The sequence below is a fragment of the Diplotaxodon limnothrissa genome, linkage group LG9, assembly GCF_057381915.1.
Source record: "Diplotaxodon limnothrissa isolate DT_005_m linkage group LG9, D_limnothrissa_male_GT1.1, whole genome shotgun sequence".
NCBI lineage: Eukaryota > Metazoa > Chordata > Actinopteri > Cichliformes > Cichlidae > Diplotaxodon > Diplotaxodon limnothrissa.
The window spans coordinates 23,430,658-23,451,670 of record NC_140604.1 but is presented as its reverse complement, the minus strand read 5'-3'; the positions used below and the strand labels follow the sequence as shown (position 1 = coordinate 23,451,670).

Here is a 21,013-nt window from a genome sequence, read left to right as displayed (position 1 = left end):
TAAGTAAATGTGACTCAGGTTTTTTGTGGGGCTTTTACAAAGTGAAAAGAACTGAAAACGTTTGATTTATCTTTTTTGGAAACACAACAAGTGAGGAAGCTTGCACGGGAGTAGATTTTCATCCACGTGCGAGGTGAGGTTTTCCTCGGGCGCAGAAGCAAAATGTGCTCCGGTAGTTGCATGTGTCCTGCTGCACGTATCCAGCAGGAGGGTGTTTGTTATTGCACTGACCTACTCACGACCGACTGGACAACGCAGATTCTTGCAAAACACGTTTTCGCGTTGTTGTCGAACGAGCCCCAAAAGTCTGTGATCGGGGTATTGAACCTTTCAGAATACACGTTATCTCTAACCGACGTGCGCTGGCACTACACGCCTTCCCGAGCCTCCTTCCAAGCCACACCTCCTCAAAAGTGACCCAAAGTTTACCGGTTTGGTTTTTTTTTTTAAACAAACGAACTGTGCCACTGGATGTGGCTGGATGTGCTGCCATATTCTCTGAAACGCCTGTGGAGACGGCTTATGGTTGAGAAATGAACATTCAATGCACGGGCGACAGATCTGGTTGACATTCCTGCTGTCAGCATGCCAATTGCACGCTCCCTCATTGCTTGTGGCATCTGTGGCATTTTGCTGTGAGACAAAACTGCACATTCCAGGGTGGCCTTTTGTTGTGGGCAGTCTGAGGTACACCTGTGCACTACTCATGATGTCAGATCAGCATCCTGATGTGGCACACCTGTGAGGTGGGATGGATTATCTCAATATAGCAGATGTGCCCAGTACCACACATTTGGACTGATTTGTGACCACTGTTTGGGAGGGATGGTTATATTGTGTATCTGGAATGAATTTTAGGTCTCTACGTCCATCCCATGGGGAATGGGAGCAGTAACAAAGGTGTTGCGTTTATATTTTTGTTGAGTGTATATAAGGGTGCAGAGGACTGCTGTTTGTTTAGTTACAGACGAAGAAAAGCAGGGTTTGTTTAGAGAATATCAGTGAATAATTCAACACGTAAGCGAGGTGGAGCTTGAAATCTGCCTGGTAAACGCACATTTACCTTTAAAAAAATGAGTAATATTCTAGTTGAATATAAAGCTACAGCTGTGGTACTGTGGTAGTTTAGTCATAGTTACTGCTTTTATTCCAAATGTTTTTAACCGCCTCCTCTGTCTCTTAGATTTCTTTTATACTTTCTTGTAAACTATCATAGAGAGAATAAAGGCTTTTTTTTAAAGAGCCGTTGTTTGGCGTTTCCACTTTCACTTCTGCTCTCCAGCCTCCCTGTTTGTGCGTCTGTCCCGGACGAAGTGGGCGGTGGGGTGGCGTCACGTCATATCAGCCGCCGCGCTCTGATTGGCTGCCGATTCTCACCCGACACAGCTGTGATTGTTTTCTGCAGAGGAAGCTCTCGTCGGTGGTATGAGGTCTGTGCGGTGGAATGGAGGAGCACTGTGTGTTTTTTCTCTCTCGCTCTGCGTGTGTTTGCTGACGATGATGTGAACAAACAACGTGACTGCAGTTCACTTGTTGTAAAAGAGCAGGAAAACGAGGAGGAGGGATCCTGGCTTAAATCTGCTTGTCGAGGCGCGAATGAACAGGAGAAGAGGATTCTGTTTGGAGCTGACTCTGAAGACGTCTGGAGATCAAGGTGAGCAGCCAGAACAATTTTAAAACAATTTCTTCGATTTTTTTCTTTCAACATGAAAACAGTGGCACTCGTGTGTTGACTGTCTCGTTTCCTTCTTTAGCTTTAAAGTGCCAAATGCCCAGGCTGGAGGAGCATTGTTGGAGCTGCTCCACTTCATCAAAGACCGAAACTAAGCACCCATCTTCTGGCGCAAACTGGTTGGCATCCAGAGCTGAAGAGATGATGTCAATCATCACATCGGTGCTCAGCAGTGCCTACATCTCCTTGCAGGACGTCCAGACGGCCAACCTGATCCGCCGGGGTGTCGTCCTCTTCACGGTCGGAGTGTTCCTGGCCTTGGTGCTCAACTTGCTCCAGATACAAAGAAATGTTACCCTCTTCCCCGAGGAGGTGATGACAACTTTGTTTTCGTCCGCATGGTGGATCCCACCTTGCTGCGGTACAGGAGCCGGTGAGTGAATAAAAGGCTGATTTTATCAAGCTTACTTGGTGCTTTATAAACGACCCTGCAAGGGTAGTTTTACCCGGGTGATCAGTAGTTTGCAGCTAATTTGGGGACAAAGGAATGCAGAGAGGGGAGGAGTTAGAGCACAACAGCCTTCCCTTATGAAGAGAAAATGACACTTTAAATAATATGTGGTGTGTTTTACCGCTTGTGTATATAAAATGGGCTCTTATGGTCAGGAAATCCCCCTTTGTGAGCTGGATTTTGCCATAATAAGCAGCAGGAATTTAAACCGCATACAGCAGAAGCACATCCCTTTTCTCATCACCACTGTCAGGAGCATTTGTATGATCAGCTGACAATGAATCACCTTTCAGTTTTGTTTTTGTTTCATATTAATTATCAGTTTTGAAGGCATCATTAAGTCTGGCTGTTATCAAAAAGAAAAAAAATGGCTTGGAACGGATGTTGCTTTTTCTTGCGCTCTGATTGGTCGCGGCAGCCGGACACGAGGCGAGCTGCGAGCTCATTGGATGGTGTCATAACGGGTGAGCTGAGAGGGGAGGTACTTTTAAGGCCAGAAACAGGGAAGTGAGGGAAAGAAAGAAGCGCGTAAATGCTGGGCTCCTCCCCCTCCTCTCGTCATTGCATGCTGCAGGACAGAAACAAACTGAGAAATAAGAGATGTAGGCTTATGGCTCTTATGGTTCTTTACTTTCCCACACCTGAAGGTGATGTCATTAAATGTAAGATAAGATAAGATAAGATAAGATAGAACTTTATTAATCCCTCGGGTGGGTTCCTCTGGGAAATTCGATTTCCAAAAAAGCACAGCACCGACAGAAGTTACAGAGTTATACACACACACATATATATAAATACAGAGACAATATAAATAAAATATACGAAGGGGATAAATAGAATAAATAGGAATAAAAATAAAAATACAAGTGAATTGCACATTTCAAGTATTGAGTCTATTGCACCGTTGACTATTTACAAAAGTATTGCACAAAAGGTATTGTACAGTGAGGTGAAGAGGCACTACAGCTTAGTTGTTCCCTCCTTTGTCCTCCTGTTTCCCCTCCCTCTCCCCACCAGAGAGGAGTTAAACAGTCTGATGGCGTGTGGGACAAAGGAGTTTTTAAGTCTGTTAGTTCTTGTCTTTGGGAGAAGCAACCTGTCACTGAACAGACTCTTCTGATTGTTTATGGCCGTGTGCAGAGGATGCCTGGCATTGTCCATAATGTCCATCAGTTTCTTTAATGTCCTTTTCTCTGCCACTGTCACCAGAGTGTCCAGCTTCATGCCGACCACAGAGCTAGCCCTCCTGATCAGTTTCTCCAGCCTGGATGAGTCCTTCTTTGCTGTGCTGCTCCCCCAGCACACCACAGCATAGAAAAGTACTCCAGCAACCACCGACTGGTAAAACATCCTCAGGAGCTTCCTGCAGATGTTAAAAGACCTCAGCCTCCTGAGGAAGTACAGTCGGCTTTGGGCTTTTTTATACAGGTGCTCTGTGTTGCATGACCAGTCCAGTTTATTGTCCACCCACAGCCCGAGGTACTTGTACTTGTTGACCACCTCCTCCCCCTCTATCTGAACCGGCAGTGGACCTGCTCTAGACCTCCCGAAGTCCACAACCAGTTCCTTAGTCTTTGAGGTGTTGAGTTGCAGGTGGTTTGTGTGACTCCATGCGACAAAGTTCCTCACCAGACTTCTGTACTCCTCTTCCTGATCATCCCAGATACACCCCATGATGGCTGTGTCGTCTGCAAACTTCTGAATGTGGCATAATTCAGAGTTGTAGCAGAAGTCAGAGGTGTACAGGGTGAAGAGAAGAGGGGACAGCACAGTTCCCTGTGGTGCTCCTGTGCTGCTGACCACTGTGTCAGACGTCAGATGTCTTCTTATGCTTGATAAATAGTCCAAGAAACAGATGATATTTCAGGTTCCACAACAAGCAACTGTCACAGATCCCATCTAAGCATGCTATTCTTAGTAGGATTGCAGCTAAAGATTGTCAGTGACGAGTCAAAGGAGGTATTTCTCAGATAAAAGCTTCTTGGAGCCTGAATAAGGTGAAAAATATACTAACAAAAGCTAGAGGGGTAAAGTAAATCCTCTGACTTAAGAGGCTGGTATTAAAGAGCATCTGGTGCTTTCTGTGAGCAGTTTTGTTTTTTTTAAGTGACGAATCGAATGTCAAAATGGTTTCATATTCATTTTCTCGTGACCCAGGTACTAATTCCTGTAACTCCGCCAACTCTTCTTGTAAGATATCCACTGTGTCCACTTTTTACATTCAAATAGTGTGGTTACATAGTTTCCTTCACAAATTCTTGGACTTTTAATGACAGTATGTAGGGAGTTAGATTAAAAAGTCGCAAACTTAAAAAGTAAAAGACAACTTTAAAATTAAAGCTAATGTTTATGCATACTCGTCATGTGGGGATTTTTGAAGTGCATGTACAGCAGGTGTGTCGCTAACTGTGGAAATGCACCTTCAGCAGTCTGTCTCTATGACACAGTTTGCCCTATTTTTATTTCAGAGAAGTTCTGCTTATCTGGCACAATTCAAGACTGTTTGTTCCCCTTTTTTGTGCTTTTTTTTGCAGCTGTTATCGGCCTGCTGTATCCCTGTCTCGACAGCCACTTGGGAGAGCCGCACAAGTTCAAGAGGGAGTGGGCGAGCGTCATGAGGTGTATCGCTGTGTTCGTCGGTATCAACCACGCCAGTGTTGTATCCTTTCACCATGTCCTGTACACCTCTCAAATGCACTTTTGCTACTTTTGTGATTGTTTGTTACAGTACAGTGGAAAAGTACACCAGTAATTAACTCAATTTTGGCTGCTGTCTGCATCAGCTCAGTAATCTGCTTTATCCTTTTGCAAAAAGAGGTGGTGCAACTTGTTGGTGGCCAAATATTTGTGTAAGAAATAATCAATGTTATCCTCGTGCTGTTTGATTTGTTTGTCCTTAACTTCCCGGAACACAGAAACTAGACTTCGACAACAACGTGCAGCTCTCCTTAACGCTAGCGGCCTTGTCCCTGGGTCTGTGGTGGACATTCGACCGGTCCAGGAGCGGCTTCGGACTGGGCATCACCACTGCCTTTTTAGCTACTGTGATCACACAGCTGCTGGTCTACAATGGAGTCTACCAGTAAGTTCTCCATCAGCAACAACAGGGTGTTCAAGGAAAGCCTTTAAAAGTGGAACAAAAACATTCTTGAGTATCTTTTTCTGAGGAAACAAAACTAATGCAGTGATTTGTCATCACTATTCTTTTATTTCTTATTACACCCACAACTAAAATGACAGTGTTTGGTGTGGGAGTTGGTTATCCAGCTGTGAGAGTAAACCCAGCTTTGGTATGAGGATATGGAATGATGTCAGTGACGTGTTAGCCAATACAATAATAACTAAAACTGTACAGCAGAGAGAGAAAAACACAGCTGCAGATCATCCTGATTTTACAAAATAGAAAAATAGTAAGGGATGAGGGGAGGTAATGATTTGGTAATAACTGCAACTCATACTTGTGCTTGGGATGGCTTTCTTAACTTTTATTTTTTTCTGAAGTGTGACTTCTTTTCTCTTTTTCTCTTAAGGTACACATCTCCAGACTTCCTGTACGTACGCTCCTGGCTCCCGTGCATATTCTTCTCCGGCGGTGTTACTGTGGGTAACATAGGACGCCAACTAGCCATGGTAAAGTCTGCAAGTCTTGATCACACTGTCATCCTTTAACTGAAGGTTCGGACTGATATGTTGATGTTTGTGTGAAGTGCTGATTTCACGAGGTAACACTTACCTGGCTTTATTGGAATATTACCAGTTGAAACAAGCCAATACTCACTGCAAGAAACCACTGTTTACTGTCCTGTGATCATCATATTTAGGGGCTATAGCTAAGTCCGTAGAATCCATTGTATTTATTCTGGAGTCAGATAGCTAGGTTTTCTCGCTTATTTACTAAATTTTCCAGATTTCAGAATTAAGGGTTTTAAAAAAAGGAGCATTTGCATATTTGGAGTTTTATTGTCTTTAATGTGTAAAACAGCATAAGCAGGGATGAGGTTGGATGCTGACATGTTAATTTTCACTTTTGAGATGAAGTGTTCCTTTCAAGAGCTACCAAGATTTCAAGTTTCAGTGGAAACCAGTCACATGACTCTCTTGATCCAAAAGGTTTTTCTAATTGGCCATGTTAAAAGTTGGAGGATAAAGTGGCGATTCTGCATCGATGGTTTGAAAAGTTTTCGGTATGTCGTATTTGCGCAAAATATCCCTCCGCATTTATCGTTATCAGCCTCCGCTCTGTGTCTAAAGAGCTGACTTCAAAAGCTTCCCGTGCGCCACACATGCTTTATTTGCAATTATTCTGCTGAGGCGCGGCAGCAGATAACATTGTCAAATGGTTTAAAACTGTGCAAAGAGCATTGGACGCCCCCCTTCCTTCATAATTATCCCAGCAAGTCAGCTTTGATGTCTTCATTAAGCTTCTGCCCAGAAGCCTCACCTCATTCTGTCTGTAAAGTACCAGTCCCCATCACTGCCTCAGTTTGACTCACTGAAAGCGTGAAAGCAGATTAAGAGCTGTTGTTTTTCACAGTCGTGGTGAGACACAGAGCCAGTCTGGACTCGGCTGACCAGAGGGTCATTTGCTACTTGTTGTTTTTGTTTTCGCGATGAGGCCTGAGAAATGTTGGCACAAGTCTGAACTCGTGGTTTTGTTCTGTGTTTTTTCGCTCACTCGCTTCAGTGGGTCATTTATGAGAAGAATCAGGAGGCACACGAGACCTTTTTTTTTTTGTTTTATTTTCTGGAAATGACAGTGATAGAGTCTGTTTAGTTGGATTAACCATGGAAAAAAACACCCTTTATTACACATTAGCTGTGATTTTAAGCTGAATGGCTGATAAATGTAACTATTGCAGGAGCTCATGAGCAAATAAGGTGATTAAGCATGTAACTAAACAAGCCGATGTTGAGAAGGAAGTACTTTCTTCCCCCGATTCTGCAAAATATTAGGTTGCCATTGGGGAGAAAGAAAAAGGGAACTGATTCTAATATCAGTCAGATCAACAAAACATGCTACCTTTATACTGTGAGCAAATACAAGTATTAACCTGTTGCTGCATTACAAATTGATTGATATATATAACTAACATAGGCCTTGTTTTTCTTCTCCAGGGTGGTGTTGAGAAACCCCACATGGACTGATTGGTGGACGACCGGGCGAGAGCATCCGAGAAAAAATGGATACGTTCTGTGAGGAACGAGAAGAATGATGTGAGGAAAGACTCTTTGTCACGACCTCATCTTTTGCTCAGATGACAAAAGTGCAGGTCAGAAAAGCCCCTCATCAAACGTGCCATGTCCTCTGCATCTCTTTGCAGCCAAACAGCCCCTTCCCGCCTCTGTTGTGCTCCATTAGCATTAAGGCTTCCTTCACACTACACAGGCGGACAGCCCTTGCCTTTTTTGTGTGTGTGTGTGTGTGTGTCCTTGTTTGAAGTGAACAGGAGAGGGGTTTAATTTCATGAAGTGGACGCGTGCTCCTGGGCGTGATTGTATCCTGGAAATGGCAGAAAAGAAATGATGGGGGTGCTATGATGTTTTCTTTTCTTTCTTTCTTTTCATTTTTGTATGATCATAAAAGGGAAGTGTTGCTCTAGTGGGCAAAATGATGCTCGCTTGCACAAAGAGATCCTTTTGTTTTCCAATGTAGAATCCCAATGAAACCAAATTGAAGTATTTATTTTCCAAGCATCCAGTGACCGCCGCCCCCAAACTAAATGTATGTATGGTAATGAACGGTGTTTCACATTTTTCGAAGGACTAGTTCAATGTCTTGGGAAATATTTGGGGAAACTGCTTTCTCATCTTATTCCCAGCAGGAAAGCAAATCATTTTTCTGATTTATTAACACTTGATTATAATACATGATTAAAGAAGGTGCCAAGAGTTGACTACCAATTTAACTTTATATATTCACAAACAGTGAAGATCACTGAAGCACAAAATTCAAGCTGCTTCATTTTTTTTTTAGAATGGAAATTAGTTGTTTTTGCCAGCGAATAGTATTATTTTTAATCAGTTATCAAGCTTGTCTTTGCTGTAAAACGACAGAGAGGACTGTTTTAAAGGAAGCGTTAGTCGGGACTGGGAGTTGAGATGAACCATAGAGGTGAAGCATGCTTTGAAGGAATGTACCAGGTATACTAGTAGTTTAAAAAAACCCTTTCCAGTGCATTTTTATAGAATGGACCTTACATTCCCATTTGGAAAAACACTTTACTGTGGGATCGTACATGTTTTCGACTTCAACAGCATCCTCAAACTAGAGATGATAGTTTGGGAACAGACACCAGTTAAAATGGGAGAGGACGGGACGTTATTACGTAAGATTTGCAATCTGTGATTGCCTGTGTATTATAGAATGTAGTGCTTTTGTCACTATTACAGTTTAGTTGTATCCTTGTAAAAAACATAATGACATTACTGCTTGTGTGTATAATGGCTTGCTTGTGTAATCAGACAGGTATTATTACCACACTAGACCTACAGTGCGTTAGTGTCTGGGGGTCCAGAGGATTAAGTGCAATCAGACCATACATGAGCCGATTATTCTTCCTTATTTATTATTTCTGACAAAGGCTAAAAAACATATTTGTAACTTTAAAGTATATGCAGTGTGGATCATTCAAAACAGCAATAATATCCTCTCTTTCTTATGTTTTTTTGTAAACAACAATGCTTTTGTCAGAGATTACATGCCTTCAGAGTCAATACCAATGACTCTAACCAGAGAGACAGCATAAAAAAAAAATATTGTGTCAAACTGAAGGAAACCTGATTTATTTTTTTAAATCCTTTTTTGTGGCAGATCACTTCAGGTCGAATCTGCGTACATTCAGGTGTGCTAAAACTGAAGAGGAAGCTTTATGTTTTGAGGTGGTGAAGCACCTTCTGTCTCAATGTTTTAGAGTTTCCGTGTGTGTGCGTGCGTCTGATAATTCAGCTGTGTATCATTTTTGCTACTTTGGATTTAAGTGAAAAATAAAAACACTTGACAAAGACGTCTTTGTGATTTCTTTTATTTTATTGTGTTACTCGCGTGTGGGACTGGAGGGACTTTGTGACTGCTATGATGTGACATACGGATGCTATCTGGTTGAAAATAACAGACACTGTAGCTTCCCCTGTGGTGATATGAACCTGATACCATCATTCATAATTAAACTGATTACTAGACACTTGCCTAATTACACATCTCTGCAGCTCCAGTAAGACACTAGCCCGCAGATTTTATTTGGTTGTCAAATGCAGCTGCAGCTTAATTGGAATGAAGCTTTCTGGGGTGCTGATGATGGCATTTGTTGTGTCTGCTGTCACGGTCATGTTGAATAGATGAGGACACTCTTTTGTCCCCTCCTTTGTACTGTCTTTGGCTGCATCTTCCCTCTCCTTCCTCTTCTCTGTAAGACCCTCTGCAACCCACCAAAAAACCCTGAAACCACCCCCCTCTGCTGTGTGTCACTGGGATCATGAGGAACTGCCCTCCCTCCCCTCCTCTGTCTACCCCCTCTCTGAACACGCCTTTCTGGAGGGCAGACTTCTATTTATACCTAGCGGGGGACTGACAGTTAACCTTTTGCACTGGGGGGAAATTTCTGGGAGCGGGGCCAATGGCTGTGGGCTATTCTGAATCAATCCCTCGTTCTGGAAGTCCCTCTATACTCGCATGCATCTGTTTTTGTTTTCCATCAATCCCTCTATCCCATCTATCCATCCATCCATCTACCCATCCTCTAACAGGGCAACGGCGCCACACGCCATCTCTTTCCTCTCCCTCCTCTTTCAGTCTCCTACTCTTCTCAGGCAGAATAATTGGCCAGGCTTCAACCTCCTTTCATTTCCAGCCACAGCAAACTGAAAGACTCCATTAGAGAACCCCCCTCATTGCCAAAAGCGCCCCCTCCCCTCCGTCTCTCCGTCTCTCTATCCTTCCTTCCAGGCAAGAAGACAAGCGAGGGCACATCAGATATATTGATTCACGGCACCTATAGGTTTGCTCCGGCAGACTGCTATCATCTCTTTGCAGCACTTTTTTGACTTTGAAATTTGTGTTACTTGGCCTCGCATTTTGTGCAGCGAGTCGACTGCCAGCAAACATGAAGACAAAGATTTACAACTCTACACTGGAGTATAGCAAATTTAACTTGTTTACTTTGTATTTAACTTCATTCTCTTTGCAATTTTTTTGTCTCTTGAAATGAGAGTCTCACTTACTGCGTCTGTTTAGTACAGATCACGGTATACAAGATGGATAAAATCAGATTTAAAAAAATAGCTTTATTGGTCCGAGGAGGAAAACAGCAGCAGAAAGAACAAGACAAGAAGGTATATTCATATAAAAATTACACTGTACAGATATATATTTGTTTTAAACTAGCCAAAGGAAATGAGAGAGACTCCAAAATAAAGTGGAAAATGATTAGTGCAGCTTTCCAGAATAAGTTGGCACGATGGAAGAAGTATGAGTACGAGTTTTGCTCATGAAACACACCGGTGGTATTGCTATTAAAATATAACAGTATGATACAGCAGAGTTTAAGGCCAATATGTATGTAATGTAATAATAATAATAGTTCTTTGCTGCACTGTGTGGTTCTGTAATTTTATAGTATTTCTTAGTTTCTCACTTTTATGAGTTCTTAGGAGATAAAAATAAAAAATTTTTTTAAAAAAGCAGCTCGAACTCGAAGAAAAAGGCTTCAGCAATTCAGAGCAACTCTAGTGGTGTTGGCACTTTTGAATATATTTGCCTTTGAGAGTTTTTTTGTGATGAGGCAATATTTCAAAAACTAAATTTTTCAAGGAAAAAAAAGGTGGTGTTCAGAGGTGTACTGAGAAAGAAGATGCAATCCTATACTAAACTGCTTCTTTAGATTTGCTCTTGCGTTTACCGTCCCTCAACAGTGTAGAAGGCAGCGAGTATTACTATTTTGTGCTACTTTACACTTCATCTGGATTATATTTCAGATTTGGTTTTGTTCCTGTCACTGTATTGCATTTCAGGAATACACCATTGAACAGTTTGCAAACAGGATTGCATTTACAATGTCACTAGAAGATGTTTACAATTTTTACAGCTCTTCTTTCTATTTGTATCTGAATAGACTAAATTTGGCCAAATTATTATTTTAAATATGTGTATTAGTGAATTGCTGGAACTTCTAAATGTATGCAACAGCTGAAGACTTTACATATCACAATGGTGCACGTAAGGCATAATTATAAAATACATTAAAAACCATTAAACCAACAGGTACTAATCTTATGGGGTTGTGACCATTTTCAGCAGATCCGCCCATCAAAATAAACATTTCCTTTAGAAATCTTTTCACTTAAACAGCTGTTCAAACTTAACAAGAAACAAAATGTTCATAACTCGGTGCATAATTTGTAGTAAAACTTTATTTTCATCACTTTCTTACCCCAGTCTTGCAAGCATTCAGATTTGTCTTAGTAGAAAAACTAGTCTCACACTAATGCATCTGCATCTACAATCTGAAAAAATGTATTGAAACCATCAGCTACTTTCACGTTTATTCTTTCTTTTCCTATCGAAACATTTGAATGCTGAACTTCTCCTCTCCTCTATAACTTCTGACTTTGTCTTCACTGAACGCTGGTGGCCTGCCTCGCTTTGAACACGCGTCTCTGTGGTAAACCCATCTGGGGGAGCGCCTGTCATCTCACCTGGCTGTCACACACATTTAAAATCTGTGAGCTGCTGTTACACAGGCACTGTTTGCTTTATTTCATGCTCCACCTGTGGCACTAAACTTCTGTTTGTTTCATCCAGGACAAAGAAAAATGAAATTTTGACTACTTTATTCGTTTTGTTGTTTAAAAAAACTAAATGTATTGTAAAGTACCGCGTTGTGGTGTGGTAGTGGATAAAGATATTAAGATGCATATATTCTGGGGAAAGAAAACATGCAGTATAGTACCAGATTACCCAGTAGTGATGGCTTTTGTTACCACCAGATGACAGTATTTATCCTCCCAGCTTGTCTGGACAGGACATCTATAGACCCCTAGTGGAAGGACAAGGAAAAGGAAGGTCTGGAAGGGCCTCATCTATGTAGAGGTTTTCACCTAACTACTTGTATGGAAATGTAGAAAAAACAAGTCTTTAGAGGCGTCGAACAAAGAACAACCGGAGTGTTGGAATCTGAGAAAGCAAGAAAACACAGCACATGAAGAAAAATGAAGGCAATTAAAAGTAAAAGTAATTACAAATACGCTCATATTCTCCTTAAAGCCTCTTAAAACTTTGGATTCAGAAAGATAATTTATTAAAACAGCAGAGGAATATTATCCTTGGAATATTTATCTCACAGTGCAGTGAGCGGGCAGAGTCACATGCATGATAGAAAAGGTCAATGAAATGGATTGAGTGTGGAGAAAATCATTGCACTTTTTTTCTCTGCCAAAAGGTCTTCAGTGGCATTAATGTCCTGCTCTCTCTGAAATATAATGAAAGATTTTGTGTGTGCAAGTGCGTGTGCGAGTGTGTGCGAGACTGGTTTAGGTCTACTGAGTCTTCATTACACCAGAGCTGGGTCCACTCCTGTCCTCTGCCCTCGCTCATTGCCTCTCCCAGTGCCGGCCAGGAATAATGAATTACAGTGGATGCCATGGGGGGGCTGAGTGAGTGGCTCAGAAGTGGACTCCATTTTAGCTCAAATTACCTCTCAGATCCATTCAAATGGCAGTCTCGGGCTGCTCTCTGCCTTCTCTGCGTATTCCTGTCTGAGGGTGAAATGATCCATTCACACCTTTTCTCCCTTTAAGAGGCTGTGATTCTCTTTTTGGTCGCAGTTCCTCCAGTGGGTGAAATCACGGGGGGAAAAAACCCAAACAAATAAAAGTATGAACGCTTAAAAACATTAAACAGACTGATACAGAATCATCATTAGAAGTGTTTGTGTCGTGTGAGATTTATCAGTTCAGTCAACATGCTCAGCCTTGTGTGCCATTCCAGTTGATTCCTTTTCTTCCACCGCAGGACAATAATAAAATGACAGCATAAACCTCAGGTGATGGCACATTATGCATGCCATCCAAACAAATCCTTCCCAGTGTAAATTAAACACACCCAGTGCATCCTAGCGCCCAGATCAGACTCTGTAAATCGACCAGGGTAATAATAATAATAATAATAATAATAACAGCTGAATAAAAGGTGATGGAATAAATCAAGGTGAGCATTTCCATTGCGAGATCTATCCTGGGAGGCAGACAACAACATCTCACAAACAGAGAGAAGGCTAAAATTTACACCACAGGTCAATATCCGTGTGTATTCTTTAGTTTTCTGAAAGAAAAAGAAAGAAAAAAGAATTAAATAGTAGGAGATTCATTTAAAAATGAAATGTGGATTTGAGATTCAAGAAGATTAGCTGGTTGTGGCCATTAGCTGTATCAATGAAGCACGTTTAAAATATTACAATATTAAAACATATATACATATATATAAGCCCTTACGTTTGCGTGATTTTACAACTAATGTGGACAGTCTGCTTATGTCTTACTGTATGTCGCCCGTATGTATGTTGTCAAATAGGCTAACAGACTTCATTTCCATATACCAGTAATCTAAGACATGCTTGCAGCCCTACTTAGAATGCACTAAAGGTCGATGTTTGTCATGTTTTAATTAGTCTTCATTAGTACACGTAAGCATAATTCAAGCAACAGGATTGCAGTTCCGGAGAAATGCACAAAGTTGGCAGGCTAAACCCATCTGGGAAAGTTCTTGCGTCTAAAATGTCCTTTGACGAGCCCCTCTCCTGGTAGGTGACAAATTCACAACATATAAGTTACTGGGGGGTAAAAACAACTCAGGTGCACTGGGTGGGACTGGGTGCACATGGTAAATCCAGCGGAGTCCAGAACTATTTTGGCGACTTTAACGGTAAAGGGCGCGATGCCACACAAGGAGCCGGGTCAAATATCCGCTTATGACTGACCTCCTTCCACTATAATTAAAGTTGCTGGACGCGGGGACATAACTTAAATTGTATCTCGCAATTAGAAAGAGCCTCGGTATGAACAAATGAAGAAGCACTGATGCCGATGCTTGATTTAATCCCTTAGCATTTACTACTCGCACTAAATGTGTAACTTTAAAATCTCTGTGATGCGATATGATTACATCTAACTTGTGGGTTTGGCGTTTGTAACTGCCCGGACGCAAAATCCGAACTGGCTGGGGTAAATCTACTTTCAGCTTAACATAAACGCGAATAAGATTTGTACTATTATTATTTTTTAAATATATATGTATAGATTTTGCCATAATTTAAGAGGAATTTCTCCTCTTCGTCGTTTTAAAGGAAATAAAACTAACAGATTTGGTTATGCAGTTAAACGATCACACGTTTAACTGCACTTCCTGCGGACGTGAGGTTCTTCTAATAAAATCTAATTAGCTCATACAACGACAAAGAACAAATATGAGTTTCAGCAAGGGATTTCCACCTGTCTTTGTCCCACTTGTTCCTTGCTTCCCCGCAACAGACAGGTGCACGAGGCATGCGGACAATCCAAAAACCGCAAAGCTTCCCGGATGACCCACACAGGGGAATCAAGGACCCCAAAAAACTTTAGGGGCCATTACACTGGCTTTGCTTTGAGGTCTGTTTGGCGGCACATTTTCATCCCCCCCCCCCCTCTGGTCCCTCTCAAACTGAACCTGTCCACCCACACCCACACCATAGCCTATTTGTTCTGTATGACTGAGAATGTAAACCCATTAACCTTACAGAAATAGCCAGCAGTTCATTCTTTGCTGTCCGAAGTAAGACGTCCCGACACGTGAAAAGTCCTGCAGACCAGCCAGAAAACTACAGTAGGAGAAGAGCTCTGTGGGCCTGACACCAGTTGAGCGTCACGCAGATAACTGTGCGCTTTATGTACCTACAGGATTACAGAGCGGACCCTTAGAGGCTTTTACACTCTGTGAAAAATAGCCAGTTATTATTAAAGATATGAGGATCTTTACAGTGTTATTTTCTGATGTGTATATAAGTACAAAAGCACACTAGAAAAAGGAAATTCTGATCTTTAACGGGATACAAAGCGAGAGTTGCGTGCATAGTGAAGTTTTTTTTCCACTTTAAAACCTTTTTTAAAAAAACTTTTATGGCTGTTAATGAGGCACTATGGGTCATTAAGAGTGTCTCTGAGTTATTTCAAAATATAAGAAAGAAGGTGGACAATGCTTTTTTTTAATGCATGAGATTTTTTTTTTCTTGCAGCCGCTGTAAGGAAAGGTTTTTCTGTTCAAACTTTTATTGCTGTTGGTGCACTTTATATATCTGTTGCATTATTTTTTAGAGTTTCATTCTTAGAGATGGTTGTTCTGTTCGCTATAGATTTTGGTTGTCCTTAAATTTATATTTTAAAATCAAATTTTCTCCTTTAAACCTTAATCTCCGGATCAGAATTATGTTATTTTTCTCTCTTGTAAAGAAGAAAGAAAAAAACAACAACTTTGGATCACAGTAAGCATATGCAGTTTTCTTTTCCCCCTCCGCTCAGAAAACAGTTAAATAGTTGCAAAACAATCCAGGGTGGCACTGATTGGCAAGAACAGAAATTTGATTTGTCAAAGATATAAGCTTTCTATGTCTGCAACCCACACAGTATGCACCACAGCGAGGTTCTCCAAATCTGTGTCTCTTATGCGCAAAGAGAAAACTTGAAAAGAAGAAAGGTTTTGCCTATTTTTCCTCTCTAAAATGATGCAAATAAAGATTGGAGTGTTGCTGCTTCGTGTCTAAAAGAAAATGCACTTTTTGACTTTTTACCCTAAAAATACAGATAAAATAATAATAATAATAATAATCAGTGACCATCAACTGGTATTATTCATTGTATTAATTCAAGAGTTTGCTGATGGGAAGTCAGCTGCATTCAATTACCCTTCATCTAATTTAGCTGAAGCCTTAATTGCGCTCAGGGTGGTGCGGTTGTTTGTGCTAAGCTCTGTAGACTTCTGTGGAGAAATACGACCCGCCTCTTAAGAACAATCCAAATTCAAATGAGACTTATCTACGCCAGACTGATCAGACGGATTAAGAGTTATTAAAACCTATAAAGGGCTGAAAGCAGAAGATTCAGCAGCCCCAAAGTCCGCTACGTGGCGACTCTAGAGGATTTCTCTGTAAACACAATCAAACCACGGGGAAAAAAAATTATATAGACATCATCTACATAGAGCCTGTGATGAATAAGCAGCTGTGGAAATTATATACTGCGCTTTTTCCACTGGAAAAGGGGAGCATAAAATTAATCAAACGGATTTAGAGAAACACCACCTGAGCATGATTTTGCTTTAAAAATCTAACAATGTAAACTTGGATGAACACCTACAGTATTTCAGCCCAAGAAGGCAGTTTTGTAAAGACTGTTACTACAATTGTATCCATGTATCGATGTCAGATACCAAAAAAACTGCTTTTGTTTCTTATCCATGTGTTTCTTTTCTTTGGGATTTATCCTGTTATGGTTATATATGAAACACTGCGAAGACCGATTCTGGAAAATCCCGGGGAAACAATGAAAAAATAGATACTGGTGTCAAGTCCCTCCATTTAACCTATTTTATATTCCGATGAACCACACTTCTAAAACTGATTGACTTTTTGTATTGCCCACTAAATGCAGCTCGGCCAGCTTTCTAATCTAGTCTAATTCGGCTGCCATGCTCTTGGCCCATAATAAAAGAGTGGGCAGCGAGCTTCTAGGCCCACAAAACCACGACAATAAAAAAGAAAAGAGAAAAAAGAAAGAAAAAAATCATACAGGATCATCAAATAGAAGAGAGGTGCTTTTAGGTTTTGAAAGGCACAGGAAGCTGGAGGATTTGGTTAGACCCCTGCAATGGTGACAGGGCTGATATTAGAGACCCCCATTCATCTGGAGGGAGGGATGGTGTGATGGAGGGGGTGCATCTGCAGAGGGCCCACCGCCCTCTGATCTGTGAGCTGGCACACATCACGGCGTCCATTCACAAATCCTCCTTCTGCGCGTCACCTTTTGTAGTACTCCATAGTACTGAGCGCTGGTGACGTATAAGACAATCCTACCCAGAAAAATACAGAGGAAAAAAAATAGGTTATAGGAACTCAAGGACAGGGCACATGCGCACAATGCATGCGATACATTATAATAGTAGGAGGAGTATATGTCTGTATATATGCGTGTGTGTATGTGCGCGTGTGAGGTAGAGGGGAGGGGTATAGAGCTATAAGTGATTATGAAACACACCTGGTTAGTGTGTATATACGCTGCACGCAAAATATGCATTCAAAGACAGGGAATATTAACCCTTTCAGGGCAAAAGAAGAGATGCCCCAATGCTTTTTTTTTTATTTTTTTGCAGACAAACAAAAAGACAGAAAAAAACGGAAGCATTCACTTATTTAGTAGAACCTGACAGATATGACAAGTACAATAATCAATGTTTCCTGCTTCCGTGAACAAGAACAGAATATAATCATAAGAAATGCCCATTTTATAGGCTATGTTTTAACCATAAGGCGGCACCCGGGATGCAGAATTCAAGAAAAGCTAACCAGCTAAATGAATAATGTTGAGCCTATATGTGAGAGGAAAAAATCCTTATAGCGGGATCAAGAATTTTTAAATCTTTATATCTTTGATTAGAGCTTTGACGGGCCTGCTGGAGGCTATTTTGGAGGTTACCTGGCAGCGTGTTAAAGAGCAAATGATGGCAAACAGGGTCCAGGAAATGAAAATATTTCACATGTTGTGTTCAAAATGTTAAATGGTTGCAGGGGATGTTTCTGACTCGCCAGAAAATTATTATCCCCCCCCAAAAAACAGCTGTCTTTGGCTCTATGGCTGCTACTCTTTGACCAGTGGACTTTTGTTGTTGTTGTTGTTGTTGTTCTTGTCAAAATATAAAAAGTCATCTTGAACAAAAACTACAGCTAGGGTTAAGGTATAACCCCTGCACTACAATGGTTAGGTTATAACAGTAACTATAAGATTATAAGTTGATTGACTGGGAAAATAGCACAAGCAAAAATAAAGTAATTGTAATTGTTCAGTAATTTGATCATTTTCTTGCGTGTGGAAAGTCTGGGCCCAGGCTTGGTGAGGCAAGGGGGACTGATAAGTTACCGTCGTTAAGGCTTGTGATTTAAAAATCACGTTTTACAAATCAGTAAATAAGGGAAACAAAGCGCATTCTGAAGAAAATGCAGTGGCGCCACCAAATCACCACAAGAGCCGAAACAGAGAAAGTAATATAGCAGCTCTCGTTGGCTGTTCTGGCATATAAGCGTGCCAAAACAGGCAAACATGAATAAAAGACCATGCCAATAAAACACAGCTTTATAGATGTCAGATAACGCCTGCCTATATTTAAAGTAATAATGAGAATATGTCGATAACTGAATCGTATGGTACTATTTTAACCCTTAATAAACCAGATCAGACCGTCCTGGAAAATATAATTTGACAAAAACCCGAAAAAGGTCGACCAGAAAGTCTCGTTAGCATCCAGCACCACAGAAATGTTCAGCAGGCAAAGCAATAACTGATTATTAGGAGCTAAAACAGAGCACGATCCTTTTGTCTTTTCATCAGTCATACTCAAAACAAGCCAGTCCAAAGTGGGCAGACAATAGTGAATCGGAACCCCCACAATGACCGGGATTATGGATTTGTACAGCATAAAGAAATAAGCATGTGTGTTCCAGATTTGAGTCAAAACCTTGTTTTCGTCTAAAAACTGCACCAGGCTGAGATGACTTCCTTGCACCGCACAGAAGCAGCACTGAGAAATAGCTCAAAGAGTCATTATTTCCAAATCCGACTTTCAAACAAATCTCGTCCTTTATTTAAAAACGCTTTAACAATATGAGCCAATGGAGTGATATTAGTGGACGCTCTTTCACTCTAAAGACAAATAATATTTCAGGCTTAGATTGGTTTAGATGTGCATATTTTTTTAGTGCACAAAGGCCCCTATTATAATTCAGAGTCTGAAATGGTGTCATTTCCTCCAGACATCCCTGTTTTGCTATGAGGTTAGAGGCCAAGCCCAGGCGGTAGCGGCCTGTCTGTGAATCCATTGTGTGCTGCTTATTTAGCGCTCAACATTAATCTGCGCTTCCCCTCACAAGTGAGAAACAATCGCAGCGTGAGAGTGGCCTGTCTAATTACATCTTTCACTCCCAACTTTCACTGTTTGGATTGGGCCCTTTTGTGACTGGGGAGATGTTAGACGGGAGCAGAAGGTGCTGCTCAGGTATGGTGTAAAAATACTAAACAGAAGCAGCATTATCACAAAGCAAGAATTTTATTTTAAATAAAATCAGCTAGAAGCATGTGATGGTGCACTTTGCAAATCTCTGCAACTAGGAGCTGGACATAGCCGTGGAAACGCGCACTGTGTGAATTCCAAGAAAATATTTTGCTGTGCTGCTTCACCGCTATTGCTTTGCAAAAAATAAATTCATAAAGCCTGTATTTAACAAGTGAGAAAAAAATAATCAAGAAAATTATGTCTCCCACGGGGGAAAAAACGGGCATAGACTAAACCAGCTTAAATTACAGATTTTTTGTGTTGCACAAATAGAAATGAAAACAGCTTTGGACTCCATTTCTCAGCCAACCTTCACAGTTTTCCCAAACCCAAAGCATGTGCACAAATCAAATCAAACAAATACATCACATCAGAGCAAACTGCCGGCTTGTGGTGCCCAAATAATTAGCTAACACGAGGAAACAGGTTATGTGTCCTGAATTAATTTGAAGAATCTAAGAGGCGCCAGCCAGAAAACCTAGTGACTAAGACAAAGCGTTTTTCTAATAATAAAAATAAGCCAGCCGAAAAACTCCTCACTCAGTCTCAGTCTTGCTGCTCCTCGGGTCATCCCCGATCCACTCTGGCTCTCTTTCTTTTTTTCAAATGCACTTCTCCGGTTCAAACGCCAGAGAAGAGCCGTCCTCGCGAGCCGGTGGCGTCCTGGGAAGTGAAGCGCAAACTTGGTGCTGGTCAGCAAAGTTACTCAAAGTTTTGTCTTTGGCGCGACTCTGTATCCCGAGCACCGCGCACAAAACAGTTTGTTTGCATCACTGATTTCTTTTAAAGGGATATGGACCCAGTTCTTGGTCGACCGCAGCGTCACGACAGGCGAACATGAGAACATCAAAAATACTCAGCGCACTTCCCCGTGCGTTTGAAAGCAGACAGGGAAGACTCTTTTGGCTGTCACGTTTTAGTTTTGATGCAATTTGTTGCCAGTTATGAGGCGACTGAAAGCAACATGACACATCCGACCACCCTGCACATCAGTGACGAGTAAACAGAAAATCTGCTGTTTATTTGGGGGATAAAGGGCATAAATGCTCGGAGATTAAGTTGCATTTTTAAAGTAAACACACATACATTACTTTTAGGTGAAAATATGAGCACGTAGACACCCAGAAAAAAGGCTATCCGCATTTAACCTTGGCCAGGACGGAGTGTTCTCAAGCCTTAGTTGACCTTACCAGTGCTCTAACTACATTCAATAAAGCTAAATTGTAATGTATAAACTCAACAAGTAGTTATTTTATTGTTGTAGTGTTTTCAGATGGCATTTTAAAACTCGCCTCAAAGATCTTCATATCACGCATCCCCACGCATGTCTGCATTGGACCAGTTAGCCATTTTGTTAAAATTCCGTCTCATTTGCCTTCATATGAGTAAATCATCACTTCTTATTATGTTAGAATGAAACTGTATTTAATTGCGGACGTGCGTAAAAGTGTCGAAAATTAAACTTTATAGTTATAAAAATGCTATTGAA

At 41.1% G+C, this 21,013-nt stretch overlaps 1 protein-coding gene across 2 annotated transcripts; it reads left to right on the top strand.

Annotated features, from left to right (window-relative positions):
- The first annotated feature begins 1,243 nt into the window (after nt 1-1,243).
- insig1 (insulin induced gene 1) lies at nt 1,244-9,182 on the top strand. 2 transcript variants are annotated; one of them, XM_085362882.1, is made up of 6 exons: nt 1,246-1,654; nt 1,755-2,105; nt 4,718-4,842; nt 5,099-5,265; nt 5,714-5,813; nt 7,299-9,182. In XM_085362882.1, exons 1-6 carry the CDS (start codon nt 1,597-1,599, stop codon nt 7,326-7,328), a joined length of 831 nt encoding a protein of 276 aa, XP_085219008.1. In that variant the 5' UTR covers nt 1,246-1,596; the 3' UTR covers nt 7,329-9,182. The 2 variants fall into 2 exon arrangements, with proteins under 2 accessions (XP_085219007.1, XP_085219008.1); XM_085362881.1 differs by having other exon boundaries at nt 1,244-1,654; nt 5,714-9,182.
- The last annotated feature ends 11,831 nt before the right edge of the window (nt 9,183-21,013 follow it).